Here is a 20,698-nt window from a genome sequence, read left to right as displayed (position 1 = left end):
ATCTTATATACCATAAAAATAGAAAATAATGCCACCAATTTAACCATGATGTGCCAGTGATTGTAAGATGCATTTCTGTTTCAGAAGTGTTAAAAGGCAGGGGCGCCAGGGTTGCTCAGTGTGTAAAACAGCCACACTGTTGGCTCAAGTCATGATCTCAGGGTCCTGGGATGGAGCCCCAGGTTGAGGTCCCTGCTCAGGGGGGAGTCTGTTTCTCCCTCACCCTCTGCCTCTTCCCTTGCTCTCACTCTCTTTCAAATAAATAAATCAATCTTTAAAAAAAGAGGTGTTAAAAGGCAAATGAATGCATGTATGTCTTAGATTTGATTAAATATGTATACTGTTTTATAATACATTGGCATTAAGCATCTTAAAATTTTCAGTGATACTTATAACTCAATGATGAAGCCATGACCCCTCCCTACTAAAAGTTTACAGTCTAATGGAGGGCACATTACATAAGTGAATCACTATAACCAAAGACAAAAAGTGATCAGGCCATCCAAGAAGTTAAAGACTCTATAGAGATGAAAAGAATGGAGTACTTACCTTTAATTGGGCTTAAAAAAAAAAAAAAAAAAAACCTATATGGAGGGGGTAGTATGTGCAATGAGGTTTGAAGGATCAGAATTTTGCACAAGATTAATGAGCATAGAGGCATACTAACTGGGAGAAATAATATGTGCAAAGTCATAGAAACAGGAAAATATAAACAATCTTTAAAAGAGAGCAAAAAATCCAGATGGATTAGAAATAGGAGTAGCTGGAGAAGTTGCAGAGATGATCTAGCAGAGCCAGTGGTGCCATATTGTAGAAGGCCCTGGATGCTGAGCTGAGGACATGAAAGACTTGGTAGGCAATGCAGAACTACTTAAGGCTTCTTAACCATGGGATGCCTTGTTGAGAGCTATTGTTTACATGGCTGGCTCCACCTCATTCTGTGGATCCAAGTCTAAATGCTCTGTCTTCAAGGTCCATTCCCCACTCTTAGTAGGTTCTCATCTGTAACTCCAGACTGCCACATCCAGTAGGTTTCCCACAATGCACTTGGCACATGGCAAGTCTACCAACCACATGGCAAGGTCCAAGTTCTTTAAACACCAAGCAAACCAGAATATTCCCTGTTTTGCATGTAGAGCTGTCATTTTATAGGGCACACAACACTCCCATTCACCACAGTTTCCTGGTGCCTGGCACACAGTAGGAATTCAATTATTTGTTCACTAAATAATACTCCATCCTTTCCTGTGTCCTCTTTGTTCCCTCTACCTGAAAGGCCTTCCTTCCACATCTCACCATCATTATGTTTCCATCTACCACGGTGTCTCTCAAATTTGAGTGAATGCCTGCTTCAGTTACACAAACCCCCAGCCCTTTTGTCTGTGTGCCTCTGATGGCAGTATTTGTACCCTGCATAATATTTTAGTGATTTATAAACTCTTCTTGTCTCCTTGGCCTCTGCAACAAGATGGCTAGCTCCCCAAGGGCTTGCCTTTCTCATGTCATCCTTACCAAGTAATATTTGAGTTGAATTATGAACACTGTGATAAAAACTAAGAATAATAGAATCATGGGGCACCTGGTGGCTCAGTCGGTTAAGCATCTGCCTTAGGCTCAGGTCATGATCCCAGGGTCCTGGGTTCAAGCCCTGTATTGGGCCTCCCTGCTCATTTGGGGGTCTGCTGCTTCCTCTGCCTTTCCTCCTGTTCATGTTCTCCCTCTCTCAAAAAAAATAAATAAATAAACAAAATCTTTAAAAAAAAAAAAAAGAATAGAATCATGTGGCATTTGGGCAGTGTATTCAATTTTAACAAATTATTCAACAATAAGCAACAATACTTAGTGAAAACACATTACTGACAAGAAAATGAAAATGATTTACCAAAAGGATATAACCTTTCCGATACTGCATGCCAAATATGAGGCAGAAGTCATGATCTCAAGAAGTGATTTACTTGGGAATGGGCTAAGAGCATTTCTTGAAAAAGTTGTGTCTGTATATAAGTGAGTTATTCTAATAATCACCGAGAAGTTGGTAAAAATCCGAACATTAGCTTTACTTTCTCAAGTCCTACGTATCATTAGTTTCACTAAGCAAAGCTATTTTCTAAATTATGTATTTTATTAAAATATTTCACATGTATTCATTGAAACTTTGACTGATATGTGTCTAGGAAGCAAATTGTTTGAATTATTTTTCTGTTTAGTTGAAACTTCACCCAGCAGGGGTGTGTTGTCATGTGATGTTTATTAAATAATGACTGTAATTTTCGGTTATTGAACAGCCCCAGCATGCCCAGCACGTGATAGACCACTTCCACATCGTGCTCTTTAACTTGCACGACATTATTTTATAGAGGAAAACACTGAAATTTGGGTGGATTGTTCACTGATTGCTGATTGGCTGCAGTTAGGCTATAGACCCAGGCCACTTGTCTTCTGGGCCAGGAACGCCATTCCCCCTCATCGCTGCCTAGCACCCCCTTGAGATGCGCTGTCTGCTCTCACTTCCAAGATGTAACTTGGCTATGAACAGGAGGCAACTTGCAGACTCAATTTGCAACCTTTTTCTTGTTGCAGGAAGAGAAGTTAAACTTTGAGAGAAACCTAATGGACAATCTCCACAACAGGTAAGCTATTTTCTTCTTAATGCTTTGGGAAGAAGGTTCTGTTCTTTCTATATTCCATTAAATTTGCTATTACTCGGTCTTTCATGACAGTTGTTTTTGTTTTGTTTTGTTTTGTTTTTTAAATCAGAAACGTTAAAGCCAGCAAACTGAGCAATCCCTTAAATCCACTTCTTTCTGGCTTCATTCGGATTTGAGTAGAATTTCATTATTTCCTTTTTTACTTGTGTTGTTTCGGGATACAGTTCTAGAACATGTGAAATGAGCATGACCCAACTAAGTCTTCCCACTGAAAGATTTTACTATGAGGAACTGAAACAAGATGGTGGAACATCGCCTTGTTTGAGTTTAGTAGAAACATGCCCATCAGACACCTCAAATGTTTTGCCACTCGGCCCATGCCTGCGAGTCACTGTAAAGCACAGTGAATATTTCTTTGTGGATTGCAGATAAATTTTAGCAAGTTAGATGAATTCAAACAAATTAAGGAATCCACAAATAATGGGGATCAAAAAAAATAATGGGGATCAATTAGACCCATAAAGCAAGTAGATTAACACCAGGTACCTAGGAAGCTCTATGTACGTTTGATATTTTTATCATCCTCATGATTATAATATGTTATTAAATATCCTGAGAGCATTGGGCACCTTTGAAAAGTTTTATAAATAAGGAGAGTGATATGATTAGGATTTGTGTCCTAACAAGATCATGTGACTTCTGTATGTCCAATGTGTCAGGTGGATGCAGGTAAGGAGAGGATAATGTTATGGGCGGGGCAATGGCAGTGCACGTGGAGAGAAGAGAGTGGGTCTAAGAGAGACAGTGTAAGAGGCCGCATTCCTGCCTTCAGGTTTCATTCCCCCCTGGAATATGGTCCCGAACTCTGCCAGCACCATTATCTGCTCTGCTCACCTTTGCCCATAAGCCTTTCTTAATCTTCCCAGGATTACTCAGGTGCTCCTTAATGCAGTAGTGGGTGATGCGTTTCAGTTATGTTAACACTAGACTAGTCATCTGCTTATGTTTTTTTTTTTTTTAAGATTTTATTTATTTTATTCGACACAGAGAGAAGGGGCACAAGCAAGGAGAGCAGCAGGCAGAGGGAGAGGGAGAAGCAGACTCCCCCCTGAGCAGGGAGCCCAATGTGGGGCTCGAACCCAGGACCCTGGGATCATGACCTGAGCCAAAGGCAGATGCTTAACCGACTGAGCCCCCCAGGTGCCCCATGATTGTTTGTTACTTATACATTTTTCCCTTGCTAGACTGTAAATTCTTCCCAGATTCCTGAAATTGAATTCAGCCCTTGGCACATAATAGGTGCTCATAAAATATATGCTGCATGATGGGTGGTGAGCTCTTCAACCAACAGCAAAGATCTTTTGTCTCTTTGTGTCCTGATAACTAGCAGGGTGTACTGCTCCCAGTTCGGTGCTGAGGGATAATTGAGGCCTTAGAACCAGGTTCAGTGTCTTCAAGTGCACAAACTGTGTTTACTGTACTTCAAGACACCTTGGGGATTCAGTTTTGCGTATGGAGGAGTCATCTAAAATATGGGACCATTTGTTTTTTCTTGTCCTCTGACCAGTTTGTGCTTCCAGCCTTGAGTCCGGAGTACATGTGTAAAATGAGGTGACTGAATGGGATGTTCTCTAAGATTCGGGCAGTCTTTATGATACCAGGCCTTAGAACTAGGTGATTCCAAGCATCAGCTCTGAACTAGGCTTGATTCTAAAGCTGTCATTATCGGTAGCAGTACAAGACTGACCGTATGGTATACACTTGGGTCCACATCGCCTCCTGTAAGGCTTCCTCATCATTGCCAGAACTTTGCTTTTTCTAAACGCTTCATGTTTCTTCCAGACCTCTCCCCACTCCCAGATAAAGCTGTTTCCCAAGTAGGAAGCATACCGTTTGTCGGAGATGTGCCCTGATTCCCACGTAGTTCCAGGGAGGGTTCGCTCAGAACATCACTCATTTCTATTCACAGTGCCTAAACACAACTAGCAGCCCGTGGTTCCAGAATCTTCTGACAGACGACCATGAACATGAAAGCAGTCAACATTTAAGAACTTCCTACTTACTAGACCCACTCTACCAGACCCATCACCGTGTTTAAATAATGTGATCTTTTTTTTTTTTTTAAGGATTTTATTTGAGAGAGAGAATGTGAGAGAGAGAGTATGAGCAGGGAGAGGGGCAGAAGGAGAAGGACAAGCAGACTCACTGCTGAGCAGGGAGCCCGATGTGGGGCTTGATCCTAGGACCCCGGGATCATGACCTGAGCTGAAGGCAGACAGTTAACCAGCTGAGCCATTCGGGTGCCCATAAATCATGTGATCTTTTTTTTTTTTTTTTTAAGATTTTATTTATTTGACAGAGACACAGTGAGACAGGTAACACAAGCAGAGAGAGTGGGAGAGGGAGAAGCGGGCTTCCCGCTGAGCAGGGAGTCCAATACAGGGCTCGAAACCAGGACCCTGGGATCATGACCTGAGCTGAAGGCAGACAGCTTAACGACTGAGCCACCCAGGTGCCCCTAAATCACGCAATCTTAAAATAGGAACCCTGCGAGATTACCTGCTGTGTTCCCCCATCTGATGGCTGGCAAACTGAGAAGTTAAATGGCTCACTGGAGGTAACCCAGCTTTGAACAGGCCAATCCAGATTTTGACTCCAGAGCCCATTCCCATAATTACAGTGCTAGACTGTCTTCTGCATGCTGGATTTCCAAGTTCTTCCTCTTCTTCTCCTAGACCCCCTCTATGATTTTATACATGTTCTTTGTCTGATTCTTCTGGTAATATGGCCAGAAAATGAAAGCGATCGTGTGCTAATGCCAAGGATGTCTCTTATGTTTCTAAGCAGATCCCCTACTAAAGATGGGTGATGCTGGGCTTCCTCTGCAGCTTGAACGGAAGTCAGTAGATGAGCCCAGCACACTGAGATAAGATAAGTTTTGTCCTTTGATACTGTTACCATGATGGTCCAGAGTATGCCAGAAGGGGGGGTCCCCTGATCACACGTGAGAAAGACAGAACTACACGTGTTAAGTGAAACACATCATCTTCATTTCAGATTTTTAAAATCTTCTCAAAGAAACTATAATGCTATTATGTGAAGATGCTCCAAAATGCACTTGTTCAAATTCTTGGAAAGTAAAAGTCATTCAGAAGGTCATGGTTCCCGCCCCCACCCCTACCCCCACCATCTTCAGTTGAGTCTGAATCTTGGTGCTGCAGTGATGATCCCTGACCAGCACACTTGGTTCGGTTTTCAGTGGCATGGTGGCTTAGCCCATCGGCCAACAAGATTCTACCCAAGGAACAGAATTTGGGGGAAACATCTAAGTCCACATCACCGAGGAAAATCTGTTATTTTCAATGAGATTATGTAGATACTAGTTGAGTCCATATATGGTCCCAGTCACTTTCTCCTCAGAGCTGTCTGTAATAATCTGCATTGACTTCCTCAGCATACACTGCAAAAGCACTTTGATAGGCCCAGGGGGATATCTAGATTACTGCTGCTAAGAGTTTTAGATATTTGTCTTAAGCTATTGACTTGGAGCCTCACTGAAGCATTTAGGGGCATATTACAAATCAGCTTCCTGACACTATATTGATGATGGCCAATGGGTCGATACGGCCCGGTGCCTATACTAATAATAGAGAACAACTTCCTTATTTTAGCAGCCATAAAGAACGTCTGTAAGCTTATTATTAACCACCGTCACCCACACGCATCAATGATGTTGAGTATTTTCATGAGATTACTAAAAATAGCATGAAGGTTCTTCTTCCCTGATCCCTTTTCCAGTGGCAGTTTTAGAATACCCGTATATGGATATAGGAGGGGTTTAAGAGCTTGGAAGGGAAGATAGGAGACTTGTAAGAAAGTCACATTGTGGGCGCCTGGGTGGCTCAGTGGGTTAAAGCCTCTGCCTTCGGCTCAGGTCATAATCCCAGGGTTCTGGGATCGAGTCCCGCATCGGGCTCTCTGCTCAGCAGGGAGCCTGCTTCCTCCTCTCTCTCTGCCTGCCTCTCAGCCTACTTGTGATCTGTCTCTCTGTCAAATAAATAAATAAAAGTCTTTAAAAAAAAAAAAAAAAAAGAAAGTCACATTGTGCAGAAGACAGACTGATTTGGGCTGAGAAAGGGAAGAGAACATGATGGAGATGATGGAGGGGCTTACGTCCCTTCCCCAGCCACCACTGACATCCCGCACGAGCCGCCCTGTGTCAGGCGTGCAGCAAGCAACCATATAGCTACACTCAAGAATACCAGTTTTTGCAGAATCCAATACTGTTGCCGTATATTCTCCAGTGGCTGAGCTAGAAAGCCTTTGAGCAGGATACTGTTTGTATGAGGCTAGGTCCGGTCAGAAACAGGAACCTCTCCTTTTAAACAAAGGGAAGTTAGAGCCAGTTGGCAGAGCTGGGAAACCAGCTGATGAGGCAAAGACAGAGATGGTTAAGGCGGGAAGACAGGAGCACCATAGGGGGAGGTGCAGACCTGGGTGCTGGGCCAGTGGCCGGAGCCATGGAAGGCTGTGAAGGAGATTCAGTCTGTGGCAGGATGGACTGGATACCGTCCATGCAGCGAGAGAGACAAAGGGAAAAGTACCCTGCCTTCTCCCATCTTCCACCTCTGCTCTTCCACCAGCATCTTCCATCGGTGGGACCCACCCAGACCCAGAGGGCCGGGGCTCCTAGTCATTGCCCTGCCCTGGGATGCGGAGCCAGCAGGAGGAGGCAGGCGTGGATCAGCCAGCCCCATGTCATAGATTTGTGCCAGTTATGTCCCAGTTACTAAACATGAGGTCATTCAATTCAATATGTCCCATATTTTGAGACACTTGGTTATTTTAGCTTTTCCCTGTTACAACTCCCATAGAGAAGGATAACAGACCGAATATAATTTAGAAAGTGTTTCAATGCAAATTCTGAAAAACAGAGTTTTTAGAAAAAAGAAGTTTGGAAAACTGCCCCAGTTGGGGATGGGATTGGGAACAGCAATGACAGGTATGGGTTTCTGAGAAAAATTAAGAGGCCTAGACTGCCTTGGCATCCTTACTGCAGTAAAGCACCGCTTCTCGAAGTGTGGTCCCCAGAAAGCATGAGCATCACCTGCGTGCTTGTTAGAAATACAGGTGCTCGGGCCCCACCCAGGCCCAGGTGTAGCCCGGGCCCTCTGCGGGATCCACCAGGTTCCCCACGCACACCCCGGCCTTGATCCAGTAAGGGATCACATCGCATCTGCTCCAAACAGAAGTCTACTCTTAGGAATGTGCACTCCAGAGAACAGAGCAGAGCCACTCAGACTTTTCCCCTAAAACAGTTCCCACCATGGGTTCAGGAGGATGGGGGCCTGGTGAGGTATCAAGAGGGCTGGACCCAGGCTAATCACAGACTGGAAATTCCTGTATGCCTTTTGTCTAATTCCAGTAATGCATGCCAACTTTGCCTGTCAAACACACAATATCCTGAATTTATGTTTAATTAAAAATAATGAGCTGCGTCCCCCCAAACATTCAAATTGACCCATGTGTTATTTTGTGGCTTGTCTTCACTTCCTAGTTCATGGCCACGTACCCTCATCCGAAAGATGGGTCTCCAAAACCGGCTCACACATGGGCTAGCCCGCAGGGTCTGGGGAGGCACAGGGATGGCCACAGGGAGAGGCAGCCACATGGACTGCCCAGCAGCACCACATCTTGGGGGAAGGAATTGTAACTCTATACTCCACAAGCTCCTTCCTCCCCGGCCACTTCCACAGAATTTTTCTCCAGACGTACAGGTGGGAGGGAGCTACCCAGACTCTCCGATCTGGGGATCTGATGAGCAGTCTTTGTGTCAACAGTGGTCTCTGTAGAATTGCGGGAGCCCTTTGACCCCACCACGATGTGGCCAGATTACTGACTAAACCTCGGGCTGGGCCAGAGCTGCAGGAGGCCCTGCCATAAGGTGGTGCCATGGCCACCGAGACTTAGAAGTGACAGTCCACTATCTGAAATATTTACCGCATCACTTACTCCCTAACTTTGCCCCAGAGCAAAGCGCCTACATTATTTATGCCCTACACCTTGTCTCTCAGAGGCCTTTCCCACACAGTCCCCAGCCAATGTAGATGAACCAACTGCTTTGTACTGCCATCTGGTGGTCACAGAGGCAAGCACACCTATAAAATTCGGTCCTAGCCCAAATTAATAGGATCTAGTTCCCTTTTGCAAAAGCTACTGGATTCCCAAACCACAGCTTGTTGTATAATCCAGTGGACTCAGAAATCAACAGAACCTACCAAGACAGATGCCAGGAAACATTAACAATAATGAGAATTAGAACAACAGCATTAATAGCTACACTGTACCACCTTCTAACTTACGTCCCTTGACTTATCTATAAAACAGTGGTTCGCGCCTTAGAGGATTGTTGAAAAGTTAAAATGAATGAGTACATGAAAGTTCCTAAAACAGGGGTGCCTCGGTGGCTCAGTCAGTTGGGTGTTGTCCTTCAGCTCAGGTCATGATCCCAGGGTCCTGGAATCGAGTCCCACATCGGACTCCCTGCTCAGCTGGGTATCTGCTTCTCCCTTTCCCTCTGCCCCCTCCCTGCTCCTGCATGTGCACGCTGTCTCTCTCTCTGAAATAAATAAATAAAATATTTTTTTTAAAAAGAAAGTTCCTAAAACAGTATTTGATGCATAGTAAACACTGAAACGTTAACTACCTATACTAAGCATTCATAAGTACTAACAGTATGCCAGACACTATAGTAAATGCCTTACAAACTTCTAGCTCATTTAATTTTCAAAACTGTCCTGGCAAGCTGGAACAGTTACCATTCCCATGTTGCAGATTCGTCAGCTAAAGCTTGAAGAAGCTAAGAAATTTGCCTCAAGGTCACAAAGCTAATAAGTGGTGGTGGTAGAATGGAAATTGGCAACTCGGCACCTAGATTGCTCCTTTAAACACGAGGCTGAAATGCCGGTATGCTGTGATGAATCTTCCCAAACGTTTATCTAAATCCCATCCCACCCCACACAGATACCCCGCTGCCACCACCACCATACCCACACATTCAAGACTAGAAGTTCTCTCAGGGAACACCTGGGCACCATTGTTTTCCCAGAACCTGGTCCAGTGCCCTGTACACACTAGGGATTCGTTGGAGAGCCGTGGAATCAGCGGGGACACCGTGTAATGACTGTGATCATTCACAAAACGTCTGTCTTAAGGACAGCAGACCGGTGACCACCTCAGGAAAGAAAACATGGTTTCAGATTTTGAATAGAAAGGGCTATAGACCTGTTTTTTTGTTTGTTTGTTTAAGATTTTATTTATTTATTTATTTAACAGAGAGAGAGAGACTGAGAGATCACAAGTAGGCAGAGAGGCAGGCAGAGAGAGGGGGAAGCAGGCTCCCCATTTGAGCAGGGAGCCCGATGTGGGGCTTGATCCCAGGACCCCGAGATCATGACCTGAGCTGAAGGCAGATGTTTAACCCACTGAGCCATGCAGGCGCCCCATAGAACTGTTTTTAAGATCCATCAGAGAGATGCGGTTGGCCAGTCTATGGACCACAAGGAGAGGAAAATGGAGTGCCATTCTCACCGTTGGAAAAGTCTTACTGTTCCACATTTAACACAGACACCCAGGATCCTGCGGCTCCAGCAGGAGTGAAGTCATGGGACCAGGACCTGGCTTGTTCCCCAGAGCTCGTGCAATGAAGCACCGCAGGAACAGTGTAGACACCCTCCTCGGGTAAACACACCAGCAAGAACAGCCGTAGGAAAGGCCAAGGAGGCAGCCCTCTAAATAATACGATTTGAGTGGGCCCAGCGCAGCCTCTCATCAAGATACAGCTGTTTCAACCTGACATTTCATCCTCGGAGACTGACTGATTTCTTGGCTCCTGAGAACTTAACCTCCAGCCCGGGATCCCATGCCTCCTCCCCTCCTGAATTCTCCAGTGGAGACTAGGGACCCAGCAGCGCCCCTCCTCCAGCCTCACAGGGTGGTCCCTGAGATCGGAGTCCTCGCCGCAACAGCTTTGCTGTTACACATCCTCTCCCCCGGGACTCCCTGGACAGAGGCTGAGGAGACCCCTGCCAAAAAGCCGCACACATGAGGGAATGAGCCGGAAAACTCAGGGCCGAGGAAGCACAAGGAGGGGAAGCTTTTTGTATTTGCTCAGGACCCTGGGCTGGGCCGAGTGTGGACCTGGACCCAAGCACACCTCAGTAGGATGGCCGTGGTGTAGTTTACAAGCCACTGAGAGAAACCTCGCCCGCACCATCTGTGCTACTGGTGCCCGCCTTGCCTAAGGATTCAAGGGGGCAAGTATGCGTAAAGCAAGTTGAGGAGGGGGGTCATGAGGGAAGTCCCCTTTGTTCACTGAGTCACCTTTTAGGTTATCAGATTTGGAGGAGAGCTTTGAGGTCATGGACTCCTTTTGCAGATAAAGAAACTAGAGAGTCGAGAGACCACAAAGTTTGTTTTTGTGGTCGAGAGACCACAAAGTTTCCCACATCTGTGCACGTGGTGCGGGAGCTGTTGCTAACATGTAACTTTGCCTGGCTGCTTCCCACCCGACGCCATATGACACTTTTAGTCTGAGGCATAAAACTTCCCCTGATAATTAGGACTGTCATTTCGATAGTTGTTCTTCCCAAGATATTTCACAAAACAGAAATTTTGTTGATTGTTAATAACTCTTTTGCAGGGGGTGGGGAATTCTGTGGTCAAATAATTTGGGGAGATACTGAGGTCAACAAGGTAAAATAGTTCTTACTCAAAACCATGAATGTGTTCACCTTTAATTTTTTTTTTTTTAAGATTTTATTTATTTGAAAAGGAGAATGAGCAGGGAGAAGGAAATAGGGAGAGAGAGAAGCAGCCTCCCTGCTGAGCAGGGAGCCTGACACAGGGGTCCATCCCAGGACCCTGGAATCATGACCTGAGCAGAAGGCAGACGCTTAACCGACTGAGCCACCCAGGCACCCTTCATCTTTAAACTTAATCTCTACTGTTCCCAAACCTATCTGACCAGGGACCCCTTTCTGAAGGGAAAAACCTACAAAGACATCTCTGCACATCAATATCCCATCGAACCCAGTTCTGGGCGATGCTAATATATATCGTAGCCCATCAACTATAGAAGATTTTATTTATTTTTATTTATTTGAGACAGAGAGGGAGGGGGAGGGAGAGGAAGAGAGAATCTCAAGCAGACTCCCCACTGATGGCAGAGCCCAGCTCAAGGTTTGATCTCATGACCCTGAGATCATGACCTGTGCTGAAACCAAGAGCCAGGTGCTTAACGGGCTGAGTCACCCTGGCGCCCCATACATCAACTATTGAGGACGTGTAAAACAGACTCTCTGATGGTGCTGGTAATAAAAGGTCCTTGTATAGTTTTTCAGGTTCTCTAAAATCAGCCAAGCTCAGCCTCTTTGGGAGAAAAGGAAACACACCAAGAGTTTTCCAAGGCTATCCAGAAAGGAGGAGATGGATTGAGTAGTCTTAGAATGTAGCTTCTTGTCCCTTTTCCGTTGTGAATTCCGCAGTCAGGGAAGTTGGGCAGGCCATCTCGTATTTAGCCTAGAAAGCACCTGCTGAATATTATCCTTCATTCCTCTTGAGCCCAGGAGCTCAGTACCCAGAAACAACTCAATATTTGTCAACTTCATCCACTGCCCAGGTTACATGAAATCCCAACTGTTTTGTAAACACTGGTGAGTTGGTTTTTCAAAAACGGAGCTGGAAATTTAAGTGTTAAATTTCATGTCTCTCTCCCAAGCATTCCAACTTCAATCAACTCACACCACTTCCCTGAAGCTGCCTCTACCGTGGACTAGAACCCTTGGAGCAGAACTCCCTTGACCCTGAGAATGACCCAAGGGAGGTTTTTCAGCTTCCCCAGACAAAAGGGAGGAACTGAGTCCCACCCATCTCTCTCAGCGCCTGCACTCCGGTCTTTGTTTTGGGCCACTGGGTAGTGTGACCTCGGGTAGAAAATCTACTCATCCTTCATTCACACCTATGCCTCAGCAGGCATTTCTTCATTTGAATAGCAAGTGCGAAGGGCCTGTGGGTGCTGGATCCTGCCGGGAGTTAGGCGTTGCCTGCGAGGAGCTTGGGATGGGAAGGGGAGGCAGACAGCAGAGGACTCCAAAGCACTCGTCCCCTCGAAGAGGGCAGCGGAGGACAGGAACAATCCCTTCTTGACCTCCAGCGTTCAGGTGCCTGGTACTGGTTACTGAGGGAAGGTCTTCAGGATATACTCAGAATAACTAAATCCAGAAAAAATTGGTGGGCTTTTGCGGAGCTCCCTTTCAAAACCTTTCCCCTGTGCTTCCTTTTAGGGCATATCTTAATATCAGTGATTTCCCATCAGGGGTTGGTCCTAGTCTAGGGATACACAGAATGAGAGCTGACATTAGATTGGTGCTTTTTTTTTTTAATTTCCCTTTTTTTTTCTTGGAACTTTTCATTCTGACAGTACATCAAGTTTACTGAAAAGCTGTCAGAAAAGTTCAGAGAACCTTCCTATACCCTTGACTCACAGTCCCCAAAAGTTAACATTTACCACATTAGCTTGGTCCTCTCTCTTTCTCTACACATGCACACACGCACCCAATTTTGTTTCTAAATCATTTTAAAATTTACAGACACCATGCCCTTTCCTCCTTAATCCTTGCCTGTGTGTTTCCTAAGAACAAGGACGTTCTCTTATATACCCTAGTGCTCTGGTCAAAATCAGGAAATTAACACTGACTTAATACTGTTACCTAATCTCTAGGCCTTTTTCAGATTTCAGCAACTGTGTCAATAATGACCTTTTAGCAAAAAGCGTGTGCATTTTATTTGAGCCATCGTATCTCCTCAGTCGTCTTTAATCCGGAATGGCTCCTCAGTATTTGCGTTTTCTAGTATTAAGAGTACAGGCCAGCCATTTTGCAGAAAATCCCTCCATTTGGGCTTGACAGATGTCGCTTCACACTTCCACCCCAGTTACGTTCTTTTGGCAGGAAGACCAGAGACGTGGTGCTGAGTTCCCAGCACATCCCATCGGGGGCACCTGGAGCTGGTTGGTCTCGTTGATCGCAGGCAGTGTTCCCTTTGGTTATCGGTTGCGGGTGCTGTGTGCTTGTTTTTGCCACGGCCCACATACTGTTTGAGCCTGAAGCATGTGCCGGGGAGATGCTGAGACTAGCCATTCTGTTCCCCTCAAACTCTTGCCCACTAGTCTCAGCACGCATTGGTTCTTGCTGGAGTCATGTACTATTATGATGGTGATTGTTCTGGTCCCAGTATCCCTTGTGTGTGTGTCAGCTGGCTTTCTACTTAAAAGGCAGAAATTTCCCTTTTTAAAATTTCTATCCGCGAGATTCACAAGTCCTCATTTTATGCAGTGGGTTATAATCCTTGGTATCCGTAGTATTTATTTTGATGCTCAGTTGTTCCTGATTTGGCCAGTAGAAACTTTGCCTCTGTCACTCCTTAGGACCGTCCCTATTCACAGGCAGCCCTGGCAGCTGGGCTGAGCCTTTTTCTGTGTCTCTTGAGTCAGATGAAGACTCAGTGTCTCTGCCCAATGGCAGAAGACTGACTCTCCGTGGTCTTCCCACCTCCCCCCACCCTCACCACGTTCCCCCTCATGGAACAGGATTTTCCAGCAAGGACACTTGACTAGTAACTGACAGAGCATTAGTGAGTCCACCCTCAAACACAGGACTGTTTAACTTCAACGCAAAACGCAGGGCAGAGTCAACCCCCAACACAGGACTCTGTGGGCGGACGTACCATCCTAATGGTATTTGCTTTTCCCCTGTGTAAACCAGGTGATGGTTGCAAAGGATTTGCCCTTTGCTTCTCTGTTGCTTTTTTATACTCCAAAGAGAAAGCAGATTTCGATTCTGCTAAGTAATAAAAGGCACCTGACAACTTAGTTCTTGCCTTCAAGCTAGCTGTTGTCAAAGTTGAGGGGGGAGGAGAAAGTGGGTAGACTGCCCATTTTGAACTCAGTCTTATTTCCAAAGAGCACGTCTCCTGGCCCCCCCATTTTCACATGTCACACCAGGCAAAGAATATTCCCTTTTCGCTCCTGGAAATAGAAGAGCTCCTCACTCAAAGCAAGATGTGGATGTGGACGGGACATATGAAAAAAAAAATATATTGGATTTGTTATTAGGAATCTTCATATAAGGAAGGAAACCCTAGATACGGGCAGGCAGGGGTTGGGTGTAAATACATTAGTCCCCACCCTTTCCGTCCCTGGTCACACAGCCTGGGACACAGTTGCCTCAGTGAGGGAAGGAATGCCTCTGGGGAGGGAAAACCCTGGGCGTGTGAGAGAGAAGGCCAAGCCCTGACCAGGAAGAGGCTGTGTCTGCTGGCCAGAGAGGCTCGGAGCATGGCCCTCAGGTAGGAGACCAGGTCCGGAGGAAACCCATGCGGTGTGCCCCGAAGGCCAGCAGTGGGGGAGAAGCCAAGCTAGAAACTTGTTCTGGAAAGGGGAAACACCATCAAAACATCCTTCACATTCCATGGCTTTGAAGAAAAAATAGAGATTCTGTAGTTTTCCTGGGGGAGGAGGAGGAGAGCCTAAAAGCCACAGGTGACTTGTAAATCCTACAGGGAAGAGGGATGTGGTGGCTCTCCAGTTGGCGTCTTCAGTCTCAGCAGTCATTGCATTTCCGTGTGTGTGGCTCAGAGGCCCAGGCCCCTGCAGCAGGGGGAGGTGGGTGCCAGGCTTCTCCAGGTCGACCTTGGTCAGCCTCTGACACCTGCAAACACAAGGTGTAACTCAAGGCCTGCCCCTCCCTCGTACCTCCTCCCTTTTGTCTTCTCTCTCCCTTCCTGAAAACCTTCCCTCCTACACCTCTTGAGCTCCCCATCCGAAAATTGACCTCCCAGATATTTTTACAGCGATTAATATTTCACGATGGCTGAGTTATGGACATTGGGGAGGGTACGTACTATGGCGAGTGCTGTGAATTGTGTAAGACTGATGGTTCACAAACCTGTATCCCTGAAACAAGTAATACATTATATGTTAATTTTTAAAAAGCTGAATTACCAATTAAAAACTTTTATGAGATTGTAATCAATTAAAAATTTTCTTAACAAAGGAAAAGAAAATATCTCACGATGGCTTCAAAGACATTATGATGACCCACAGTCGGTCCTCTCTCAAAAATTTCAAAGCCTGGTTTTTCCTTTTTTTTTTTTTCCACCACCCATCGTCCTAACTAACTGTGTTTTTAAAGAGAGTCCAAGATAAATAAAAGTATTGCAAGTGGGAAGAGGGGCAGGGTTTTGGAGCAGGGTGGGGGAGGGGTAAGGAGGAGGGAAGTGGGCTGATGGAGGGGAGGAGGCACATGTGGTATTTGTTATCTGTCCTGTGTGTCCAGCTGATATGTGAATGATTAGCAGAAAATAGGCACAAGTGGGAGCAGAGGCTGGGAACAAAATTCCAGGCTCTGGAAATGGGGTCATTGAATTGAGAGCGCTTTGAAGAAGGAAATGCTTGTACGCACCGACTACTGGCAGAGCTCCCTGCGATCTCTCTCTCTGAGGAACTTTTGTGGCACTTGGGACTTCTATCTTTCAGTTGGTGCCACAGTTGATAGAAATATACCGTTTGACCCTTATCCAGAAAACAAGAATTACTTGGTGTTGCGAATGCGTTTGTTCATGTGTGTGTTGTGGCAACTAGATTTTATCTTTCTTTAGTGCAAGGCTTCCATCGTTTTTTTTTTTTTTAAGATTTTATTTATTTATTTGACAGAGATCACAAGTAGGCAGAGAGGCAGGCAGAGAGGGGGGGGGGAAGGGAAGCAGGTTCCCCGCTGAGCAGAGAGCCCCATGCGGGGCTCAATCCCAGGACCCTGGGATCATGTCCTGAGCCGAAGGCAGAGGATTAACCCACTGAGCCACCCAGGCACCCCCATCCTTTTTTTTTTTTTTTTAACGTGCTGTGTCCAAATAGGTCTGAATAATAAGTATGTGCTTCTTGTGAAAATTAACTCACACATTCTCCAACAATGCTATATGGTAAACATATCATCATTCCCATTTACAGATGGGATAGCTGAGGCCCAATATCGTACAGCCAGTTGGAAGCAGAGCTGGGTTCTGAACCATACACTCCAAGTAAATCTCCCCATCTCCAATCTATGATCCCATCGGCAAAGACTTTTTTTTTTTTTTTTTTGTCATAAGCAGTAACATTCACAAGTTCCGGAGATTAGGATAGGCTAACTTTGGGGGGCCGCTTTTTCAGCCCTCCATGGGAAGTTGTTCATGGATTACGTAGGTCCGTAACCTACCCATCTCTAACCTCTTAAAAAACACCAGTCATGGGGCGCCTGGCAAGCTTACTCGAAGAGCATGCAGCTCTTGATCTCGGGGTTGTGAGTTCGAGCCCCACATTGGTTGTAAAGATTACTAACAACAACAACAGTAACAACAAACTTTAAAAAAAAATAAAAATAAAAATAAGAGAGCCCAGGTCATTTACCATGTGGGTAAAGGCTTGTGAAGCGGTTGTGAGGGCATCCTGGGAATCCAGCCATGACTAAAAGATGACAGAAGAAGGGGCTGGGAGGCAGCGACATAGCCTACAGCGAACCACTTGTCCCTCTTCCTAGGGTGTGTATCTTACAGGGAGGGAGGGACCGGGGCTGTAGATTCTGTTATCGGCCTTTTTAAAGGCTGTAGGTTTTAGAAATGGGAAGTGACTTAGAGGTTCTTCCACACCAATGTTTCGGCTCTTCAGAGACAAGATCAGAACAACAGGATCAGTTCTCTGTGGAGGGAAGATGTGAGTCAGAGGCAAGCATCGAGAAACACGACACTCAGAAAGGGGCAGGTGGGAGATAAAAGCAGCCCAGAGCTGAACCCACCTGCTGCCTGAAGGCCCCCAGGGGCCTGTCCTTGAGCTGTAAGAGCCTGGAGCCCTTGGACCGGAGCCAGGGATGGCCCAGTCATGGGAAAGGCAGCACAGGTGCACTCCAGTCTGGGTGAAGCTTGGAATGATGACCGCAGCTGTGACCTCCTTGGGTGTCTGCTGTGGAACACAGCGGTCAACCACCTCACCCAGATGTCCTTAAACGCTGGAGTAGCTAATCCCTCTGTAAGGAATCCTCTCTTCTCTCTCTCACCTGCCGATGCGGACACATTCCCTCATCCCCAGCACAAGGCGGTGAGGGAGGAAATGGTACAGACCTTTTTCAACCCCACCGTTCTCCCCCTAGCGTTCTTCAGCCTGTGTTGCCTCCTTTGCCAACGGGAGACGACACAGGTAACTCCCAGGGTTGGTGAAAGGGCCTGGCACAGAGACCGGTGTCCGTAGGTGTTTGAGAGCTCTGAATCCGCAGTTTGGGATAAAGGAAGGGGTTCCTAGGAACCCTGGCCTCCCTGACTCGCATGTTATCCTTTTTCCAAAAACTGTGACTCAACGAACTTGGAGTATCTGGGGAAGAGAAAGCAAACGTAATTCCTATTCACCTGTCATTCACTGTGTTCTTTCCTTTTTAACTTTCTTTTCCAGATGGTAACACAAAATAATCCAGATGGGGTGCAGGTGCTGTAAAATGATACAAAGGTAAGGTTGAAAACATAACCTGGCAGTGGAGGAATCTGGGATTACCACAGGGGCCCTCTGAAGACCAGACGTGGGTTTAGTGCGTTTATCCCACTTTGGGGCATGACCAGCATTGCCAAGAAATTATGAGTTTACAACTGCTTTGATACCATTTAAGGGGACATGTGGCCCCGATTTTTAAACTTATTTTGTTCACCATCAGAGCGCTTTGGGAACGACATCATCCTCTGAGAGCAAACTTGGTTTAGGTTGAATTTCCAATTCCCCAGAGAGTTTCAGTGCAAAGAGAAGCTTGGGTTGGTGCCTGAATGAAATGACATCGCTGAACATAAATCACGCCCGTCACATATGTCCAGATTCCATTTCAGAATAACTTGGATCCCATGAGAATTCTACACAAACGAGAGGGAAAACATTAATTAATTTGCTTCCTTCACAAATAACACTTTTTATCATTCTAGTTCTATATCTGTAGCTAAATGGCTGTCTCCCTTTATTCATACATATGTGTGTGTATAAATTCTATTCTATTGTAGTCACAATATGATGGTAGGCTTTATCCAAAAAACACTATAATAAATATTTATTATAAGTGTCATTCATTCAGTCCAGACTTCATATTTATTATTTTAATGACTGCACAATATTCCATTAAGGGGATGTGCTTAACCCTTTATTCCCCTATTATCGCACATCTGTTTTATTTCCCTGTTTGGTTGTTTTAAACTCTATGAATCACTTTGTACTTTGTTGCAGGCTCTCTTGGATCTCTTCTTAGGATTGCTTCCGGGGGAGGGGGGGTACACGTTTACACCAACTCTATCTGATTGGTTTAGACACACATATAGGCATAATGGAACAATCCCAGAAATTAACAGGAAGAGTAGAAGGAAGAAGAGCCTGCAGAAAAAGTATTAATGATGGAAGTTAGTCATTCATAAAGGTAATAATGAAAAAAGTGAATTAGTGTTTGACCTGACCCTCATTCTTGTCTCTCCCCCCACCCCGCCCCAGCTATCTCTTTGATCCGTCTCAAGTGTCCTCCCCTGGCTATGTCAACGAGGTGAACAGCTGCAAGGTGGATGAAGGTGACACTGGTAAACTGAAAGGCAAACAGAGCAGCCAAGTCCTCGTGCACAAAAATGAGCTACAGATCGAGGGCCTGAAGAGGACGTCCAGCAGAGGCCGAGCCTGCGGCGGGCAGGAGCCCCACTGGCCTCCTCCAGGACAGCCCCCTCAGGGGGATACGGCGGGGGGACACTGTGCGGGCAAGGCCGGTAGCGCCATCAATGGCATCAGCCCTGCCCTGGCCCCCCTGCAGCCCACTGGAGATCATGGGCCCCACCAGGAAGACAGGGGCTTACTGCCTGCGAACAGCGTCGCCCCAACTCACCCCTTCCCAGAAAGAGGAGGCCCGGGACAACAGGACAGTGCGCTGCTGGCCTTGCAAGAGACCCCGGTCGTCCGAAATGGGGACTCCAGAGCTGCTTCCAGGGCAGAAGGTCCTGCCTTGGAAGTACTAGACCATGACCTCCAGATCCTGGCCCCAGATTACCCTCCCCTTTGGGGCTCTGTTGTAGACAAAGCTGATCGGGAAGAAAAGGACTGTCTTTCCAAGAGCCAGACTGAGGAGGACCCCCTGGCGGGAACTCACCCCAGGGCAGGGGAGCACAGTTTGAACATGCCCTTCCCCTTGAAGAGAAGTTGGGATTCCTTGAACGAGGCTGTGACGACAGACGGCCTAAGCGTCTGCTTTAAAGAGGAGGCTGTTGCTCAGGCCAATTCGAGAACCGAGCAGGAGGATGCACATGGCTCCCCCGGCGAGCCGGGCGGGGACGCGGAGGATGAGGATGCGGCAGTGGCCGAAGCCCTTGCGGCCTTAGAAGCAGCAACCGCCGGAGAAGACGTGGACATGGACGAGGCAGATTAGGGCCCTGAGCAGGTGGCGCAGTGCGCACGTCGGGTGCGCGTGCTCTGTGGACAGACTGGTGCCCCCCGGCGGCCTTACGGGTTATTCACTCAATATCTGTTCTGATGATCGCTGGGGGGCCTGCGCGCGGGCGCTTGTTGTTCAGTACCGACCGCCCCGCGATGCCGACGGGCCGTCACTCAGGGCTCTGGAATAAAAATCAGAGTGGGCGGTGCGGGACTGCCCACGGCGCGTGCAGGAATTAAACGGCCTGCTCGTCCACCCACGGATCGATGTTCTTCAGAATGCTCTGAAATCCCAGCGCTTAATCCCCTCCCCCTCCCCACCCACCAAGGGCGCAGAATCACAGAACATTCTGTCTGTAAATTCTTTGTCTTGCTTTTGCGAGCCAGACATTGTACCCAACCTGGAAAAGGTAGCTACCCCCACTGAAAGTGCCTAGTGTGTCCCCAGAGCATGGCTTGCCTTCAGGGACAGTCACCCAGGGAACTAATCACTAACCACTTGTTTGACATCGAGTTGAGCTCAGCG

General features: G+C 46.6%; 1 protein-coding gene across 1 annotated transcript in view; it reads left to right on the top strand.

Moving 5' to 3' along the window:
• LOC111149350 (chromosome unknown C4orf19 homolog) overlaps positions 1-20,234 on the top strand; it is a 76,474-nt gene extending 56,240 nt beyond the window's left edge. Inside the window, exons 2-4 of the mRNA XM_022506346.1 lie at positions 2,581-2,630; positions 18,184-18,237; positions 19,252-20,234. Of these exons, the coding sequence (XP_022362054.1) occupies positions 18,206-18,237; positions 19,252-20,167 (948 nt within the window). The 5' untranslated portion in view covers positions 2,581-2,630; positions 18,184-18,205 and the 3' untranslated portion in view covers positions 20,168-20,234. The remainder of the gene's footprint in view (positions 1-2,580; positions 2,631-18,183; positions 18,238-19,251) is intronic.
• Positions 20,235-20,698: the final 464 nt, after the last annotated feature.

Source organism: Enhydra lutris, unplaced genomic scaffold (assembly GCF_002288905.1).
Source record: "Enhydra lutris kenyoni isolate GAN:26980312 unplaced genomic scaffold, ASM228890v2 scaffoldscaffold21, whole genome shotgun sequence".
NCBI classification, from domain to species: Eukaryota; Metazoa; Chordata; class Mammalia; order Carnivora; family Mustelidae; genus Enhydra; species Enhydra lutris.
The sequence above is the reverse complement of the archived record's forward strand: the minus strand, read 5'-3'. Positions and strand labels throughout refer to the sequence as shown.